The sequence below is a fragment of the Microcaecilia unicolor genome, chromosome 6 (assembly GCF_901765095.1).
Source record: "Microcaecilia unicolor chromosome 6, aMicUni1.1, whole genome shotgun sequence".
NCBI lineage: Eukaryota > Metazoa > Chordata > Amphibia > Gymnophiona > Siphonopidae > Microcaecilia > Microcaecilia unicolor.
This window is the reverse complement of record NC_044036.1, coordinates 85227089-85234512: the sequence shown is the minus strand read 5'-3', so window position 1 is coordinate 85234512 and position 7424 is coordinate 85227089. Positions and strand designations below refer to the sequence as shown.

The 7424-nt window shown below is 39.6% G+C and overlaps 1 protein-coding gene across 4 annotated transcripts in view; it reads right to left on the bottom strand.

Moving 5' to 3' along the window:
• Window positions 1–2536: 2536 nt before the first annotated feature.
• The window catches only part of RC3H1 (ring finger and CCCH-type domains 1), a 343910-nt gene continuing 339022 nt past the window's right edge, over window positions 2537–7424 (bottom strand). For 3 of the 4 annotated variants that reach the window (XM_030205363.1, XM_030205367.1, XM_030205366.1), the window contains exon 20: window positions 2537–6135. In XM_030205363.1, the coding sequence (XP_030061223.1) occupies window positions 5982–6135 (154 nt within the window). In that variant the 3' untranslated portion in view covers window positions 2537–5981. The remainder of the gene's footprint in view (window positions 6136–7424) is intronic. The other variant, XM_030205364.1, reaches the window with a different exon arrangement.

The following is a 7424-nucleotide window of genomic DNA, read 5'->3' as shown; positions in this document are numbered from 1 at the left end:
TCTATTTCTCCTGTCTTCTGTAGTTATACTGCAGGTTTGCTCCCCTTATGCATATACAGAATGAAACATTTAGGGACACCTAAAGTTCATCCTCAACCATGGGTAAATTAAATGAACACAAATTGGAATTTCCTGTCTAGGAGAGCTCAGGCTTCAAGAAGGGATAAAGACTGCTGCTACAGGAGCAAACCCCATGGACACAATAAGTAGATCCAATCTCGGGAGATTTCTATTCTCAGCCAGTGATTAGAAGAGAAGGTGGCAGAGGGAGAGGATGACAAAAGAGTGAGAAGAAGCAACAAGACCATGGGTTGGACAACAGGAAGAAAGAAAACACGTATGGGCAGAGCGCCATGTGAAAAATCAAAATTATTATTTTTATGTGGATATAAATTCCCTTGGGTAGGACTTTTTTTTGTCTCTTTAAAAAAAAAAATGCAAAGCTACAAATAAATCATAGTCTTCTGATGGTATATACTTTGGTAAAAAAAAAATTAGAAATGCAAATGTTTAAATACTGTTAGATTATTTTTTGGTCCAGTTACAGAGTTTAAAAGCTTTAAATATAATTTACTCAAGTGCCAGTTACTGTCATTTCTATTTCAATCTCTTGTCAGGATTTGCCCAATGTGAAGAATTTATAAATTGGGGGGGGGGGGGGGGGGGGGGGGGGGGGGGGGGGGGGGGGGAATCTTTCAGTCTAAGTTACACCTCTCCTCTTGAAGGAAAGGGTCAAAGGATGTTCTCCAATCAATCAAGACATGCAGTTCTTCACTTCATGACACTACCAGCTGATATATAAATGTCACGCAATTCATTGTCCCCTTTCAAGCAAATGCACATGCAGTGGTTTCCCAAAGCTGTCCTGTGTACCCCACAACCAGTGTGCATTTCAAGGTATCTGCAATGAACATGCATGAGATAAATTTGTACATCTGCATATTCATTGTGTTTATCCTGAATTCCTAAATGGTCATAGGGGTCACCAGCCCGCCTCCACAAACCTAAAACAAAGACCCCTTTAAAACAAAGCAATATTTGTGGTAGAAGACAGAGAAACTCCACAAGTCTTTGGCCTTCCTTAAACAGAAAAAAGGCAATTTGTCAAGTCTATCATGAAAACAACCCTCATTTGCCTACCAGCAGGGCAATACCACGTTTGTGTATTAATGAGTAATAATATCATTAGAAAAGGCAACTTCACAGAAGTTATTGGCTAAGCGAATTCATTTGAATGCTCCATTTTTTTGTTTGTTTGTTGAGGCAGCAAACTGCAACTTTTGTATGATTGGAGAGGTGGTGACCATCAAGACATTGCTAGGTAGAAGGGAGATAGAATGAATGCATGAAATTAGACAGATACTAAATACTTTTTGGTGAGACACCCAAAAAGGCATCCACCGATCTGCTGGAACAGGATTTCAACTAAATAGGGTTTTTAAAGTAAGACCAAAAAAAGTATATAAAGATTTCCAATAATTGTTATAAAGATATTAACTACCTCCAAAGGGTGAAAACTAAATTTAGGAGTCCTTTTACAAAGGCATGCTAGCGTTTTTAGAGTGCACTAAAAATAAGCGCTCGCTAAACGTTAGCGAGCCCGTATATTCCTATGGACATTTCTAACGTTTAGTGCGCGCTTAAAACGCTAGCACACCTTTGTAAAAGACCCCCTCATTTTGCAATTCCAGAAATAAAATAGAACTTCCATGTAGGAATATAATTCACAGGATATAAGACTTTGTATACAAAATTTTCCCTATAATTCTCCTTATATTTTGGAGGGCAAAAAGCGTCTCATTACAAGGGTACCTCTGCTCCTTTCCAAATCCATTATTCTTTCACACTTGGCATAATTGCTACACTGAAACTGTGCTACTGAACTTCACAGTGATAACATATATATATGGATGAAAAGAGCTAGCACCAAAAAAATCCATTAGAAAAAAAAAGTTTGGCTGGAAGAAATTAGTGTTTGCAAATATTAACAAAATGTTTAAAAAGGGAGAGTAGTTTTGTTCTGTGCGGAAGGACATTCACCTAAGCAGGTTGGTGGCAAGGACAGTGGACATCAGGAGAAAGTACACAGCAGAGTAAAGAAACACAGGACAGGAGAATGCAGAGCCAATCTATACAGAAGCCAAATTATACAGAAACTGAGTTAGCCACAAAGACAGTCTCTCTCTTAGCAACTGAAGCATTTATTGCTTTGTTTTGAATTTGCAATGTCCATTATTTGATCAAGCAAGTTAATACGAACATTATCATGTATATAAAAGGCATCTCAGGCAATTCAGGCAGAACTGCCACACAGAGGCCTTTTTACAAAGTGGCGGTCAGCCCAAAGCGGGCTTACCCACGCTAACCTGGAGCTAGTGCTGGCCCAATGCAGGTGCCAGCGGTAGTTCAAGCCCCAGCACATGCCATTTCTGCACTGGGGAAAATAGGGCTGTATTTTTTAGTGAGGTGCTAACCCAGTGGTAATCTTACTACATGGCCATAGCTATTTCCAGCCTTTTTTATCCACTGCGGTAAAAATCCCCCCCCCCCCCCCCCCGCTTTACTGCAGCTTGGTAAAAAGGACACCTGAGTGCTTGCAAGCAGCTAAGTGGAGTAAGACGTGTTTTCATGCACTGTATGTAAAAGGGCAAGATGACATTTGGAGAAAAATATTGCTGGTTACATGAGAGCTCTAACAGACAGGAAAGGGTAGACTTTGCATGAAAGGAAATGAAAGGAAAAGAGAAAAAAAATGAAATTAAGTGGTATTTTTCTGCAAAGGATTAAAATTAGGGAAAATTCAATCTGTGGCCTACAGTAGCACATCCAATAGAAGTAGGTTAGTAGGCCCCTGGAAGCCAGTATTCAAGCACAAACACTAAAGGGTCCTTTTATTAAAGTACATTAAGCTGTTCATACATGAATCAGGGCATGTTAACAGCTACTACAGTGGCATGATCGTTTGCATGCACTATTTCACGTTAACTACATATTGTGTTAGGGTGTAGGAACTAGGCGGGTCATGGGTGTTGGCTGCATAATGCAGTCAGCACATGGTAATTAATGTACACTTCCATTTGTGTAGTTATCATGGTTTCACTTAGCACCTCCTCAGCAGGAAGTACTGTGCAGCCATGCCAACTGCAACCAAGGTTCTATGTAAGCTAATAGATATATCTATGTGTTAATTGCAGAGGACATGCTGAACACACCCCCAACAATTAGCACAGTCTTTGCACATAATGTACTCTTGAGTTTTGCTGTTAGAATGTGTTAAGTGCAAAAATGTAACGCACTTTAGTTAAGACTCCCTAAGTATAAAAGTAGTTTACCACCCATAAACCTGATGAGCACAAGGCATGATGCCTTATAGTTCTGCTACTGAAAAGCCCCCTTCTGTTTTGTGTTCATCACCACCTGACCAAACAATTCATTGCAACTTCTGCACTCATTGAAAAAATTCCTTAAAACACAGAATATATAAATATATATACATATATATATAAATCACATATATATAGGTATATAGATAGACATTATAACTTTTTATGTAAATAAAAAAGGAAAGCTCGAATCCCAAGCCAATATGTGAATATCAAATCCTTGACCAGTCAGGTCTGTAGGGCATAATCAAATTCAATGTGAAATAGCATATAATAAATGTGGTACCATGACTGGGCAAAATTAAAGAATCACGCCTCAAAAAAGTGTTGTTTGGATTTTTCTACTGGTAGGCAATAGTGGAGCTGCATTCCTACTATATCTTCCCAGAATGTATTTTAACAGTGTACTAGACATAAAGCTTATGCCAAGGCAGATATAACCCTTGACAGGATTTTAGGGTTAAGAAAAAACAAACCATAACTAGAAAAACAGAAATGAACTGTTGCTTTTACCCAACCAAAGCAATGCAATAACTTATTACATAGCCAGTGTTCTCTGAGTTAGTGGTCTCCTCCAGGAACCATAAGGAAAAGAATGGGTGTGACAGGGATGTAAAGAAAGGGAAGAAGGTGGCTGCAGTCACAGCAAACCACCTCAACTGAGATTTAAATACAGGGTCTTTCCTTAATGTATGGCCACAGGAAGCTTAGAACATGTGCAGCAGTATGACCAAAGGCAAAATTTTACCTGCTGATAAATCTTTACAGAGAGCCCCGGGGGAGAAACTCCAGCAAAAAAGAATGAGTGGTGCTAGAAGGACCAAGCTACTTTGAATCCATGGGTAAACCTGTCCTTTTGTGTGATCCACTGAATGTAAAATCAAGTTTAACTTGTACTGACCCCACTTCAAAAGAAGCACTCACACTGTATAATTAAAAGAAGCCAATTGTTTGTTTTCCCCTTTAAATTAAAGTTGTATCACAAAATGTTGTTAAAATGTCCTATCCCTAGATTTTATTTTGTTTTTTTTTTTCTGATCAGGAAATACCGAAGTCTGAGGCTTTTATGCTTCTTTCTTGGGTGTACGCCTACAGTATCTATGAACCTCCTCCTTTTCTCCATGCTGGTTAACTAATAATTCATATTCTATAATGAAGAAAATAGGAACTGGGGTGCTTTCCATGCTTTCTTCAAATGTTGTCAGAAAAACAGGTATTCTGTAATTTTGATAGTAGCCACACCGTCGAGGACCTTCACATTTTATTACAACACTGGTAAATAGGCTAGAAATGGTTGGGAAAATTATGTTCTGTAATCATGGATTCCCAGTAATACTGTATATATTTGTTAGGTGGACCTCACTGGCTGACAAGAAGTAACAGGAAAATAATACCTTCCCCCCTTCTCCAAATCATATCTGGGACTTACTTTATTCATTTCTTGTACTTTTTTTTTCTGAAGATGTGTGTTCATCCTCAGATAAACCCCTTCCATAGACAAATAATCACACTACAGGCATGATCTGAGGGAGTCTGTGGTGTCAATTACACAAGTATTTGGCCCAAGCAATTAGGAGTAACTGGTTGCTGGTACCTGAGGTAACCTGCAATGCTCCTAGAATGTGGCCGCTTCTACAAGTGCTGCTTACAAATTTTCCACAATAGTAAATATGAATTTTATAATCTGATGGATGGTGAGAAGTATTTGCTCACAGAGGTTGGCATATATCCTACAAAATTCCCTGGCCTGTGATGCTACAGTGATCAGGCAAGATGAGCAAGCTGATTCATAAAGAGAATTAGTAACAATGGGAGAGAGGATGCAGACAGGAATCTGGCAAAAATGGAAATGGATGTTTGCAGACCATACTGTGTAAGTAAGCTTGCTCCTGTGCAGTAGTCGCTACATGACTGATGTTGAACAAAACTATCAATATCCACTGTTAATGTCTACAGAAAAGAAAAGTCAGATAGAGGTAACAGACAGATGGGAAGACTGGTAATATTGCCTCAGATGCATTCTGCTGCACATTTTCTACCAAAGGAGCATTAGCAGCATGCTTCTTCTGATCACTGAAGAGTGCTTCCAGCAGGAGACAGTGAGAGTGAGGGAGATGTTCGGAGGAGGTCTGAATTGTACACTGGATATGTAATAACAAAATAAAATGAAAAAAAAAAAAAAAAAAATCTCTCTCATTAAGATCATACAATTAATCAAACAGAGTGTGTGTGTGTATATATATATATATATATATAATATCTTCCGTTTTTAAGCCCTGGATCCAAGGCGTCCAAAGTTATTAAAATAAAGTTCATTCACAGAACAAAAACGAATTTAATTTTGAATTGCTTGCAGATACTGCTAATTTTCATCTTCATATTTGTTTTGTTTAATTTTTTTTTATTAAAAAATGCATTAATGTGAACCTATGTGCTGGGGATGTTGCTAGTGGTGGTGTTATGCACATTATGTCCAGACCTAGTAATATACTTCTGGAGGCTCAGATGCCCATGAAGGGCAATATGACTGATATCACCTCCAGTACCCAATAATCTCAAAATGTAGTACTCCCCCTCTGAGAGGGAAAAGATAGTGCTTTATGAAGCAGAAGAGGATGTAACTCCAGCTCTCTGAGGGTCACTGTTGTCTCCTCCAGCCTCAGGATCCTCTGACAGGTTCAGAGAGGCAGTCTTGTTCGACAGGAGGCTCATATTTTCTTGAGACAAGGTTGATCCATTTGGCACATCACTGCTAAAGAAAGGAGAAGGGGAGGAGAGGAAGAGAAAAAACATAAATGAGAGGAATGTAATAAAATTCATCCTTAGAGGATGCCAATCATGTCAAAAACTGCTGCTGGAAATGTTACTGCCTGTAGGGAGGGAGTACAGTGGGAAAAGTACAGTGGGAAGACAGTATTCCAAAACACTCAGGGGCTCTTTTATTAAGCCACATAGGGCTAACGAGCAGGTAGCGAGTGCCAAATCGACACTACTGCAAGGGGAGCATGGGCGCTTGGCAGTAATTCCAAAACTGTGTGGGCTGTTTCTCACGGTAGAAAATAATTTTTTATTTTCTACCATGGGGGGCGTTCCCCGTGGTAATTGGCAGCGTGGCCACATTGGCACGAGCTGCCTGATTACCACACAAGTAGCAAGTGAGCCCTTTCTGTCAAGTAAATAGGTAGCATTAAGGGCTTAGGCAGTAAATAGCCACGCACTACTTTTCATATCAGCGCATGGCTATTTTCTGCCCCATTAAAAAAGGCCTTTCCCCCAGCCGCGGTAAAAAATGGCCCAGTGTGCTCCAATTTCATGCATCTAAACTAGCGCAGGGCACTTTTTACTGCAGCTTAGTAAAAGGTCCCCTCAATCAGAACAGGAGTGGAGATGGAATTTCCCGACATCAGAGTAGATACTTCAGCATTTTTTTTGTTTGTTTTGGCTTTAAATTCCAAAGGGTCCAATGCAGTTCATGTAGCAGACAAAATTTTAGTCTCCAAAGTAAAAGCATGTGGTGTCAGGAACTGAATACAGGATTTCACAGGGCACATAGTACTCAAAAGTAAAGCAGCACAAACCTTGTCTCCTCTCTAGAGAAATGACAGGATAGTGGACAAACTGTCATGGCAGGCACAAAGACAGGCATAATGTCAGGGGAAATGAGAAACACAACATAGTCTTTTGAAAGAATGGAAGCAGTTTAGAGGAGGGATATCAAAACTGTACAGGACCCATAACATAAGCCTTACAAATAGAAGTTTACAGAATATAATACGTATTTTCTGAAGCCCCGAAGGAAAGAAGTTTTCGATAGAAATATTCAATTTTTTTTGCAGCCTTCAATAAAACATAATGTGGTAACATGTTTACTACTACTACTACTACTACTACTATTTATCATGTTTAGATAGGCGGTGGAGGAGTGGCCTAGAGGTTAGGGTGGTGGACTTTGTTCCTGGGGAACTGAGTTCGATTCCCACTTCAGGCACAGGCAGCTCCTTGTGACTCTGGGCAAGTCACTTAACCCTCCATTGCCCCAGG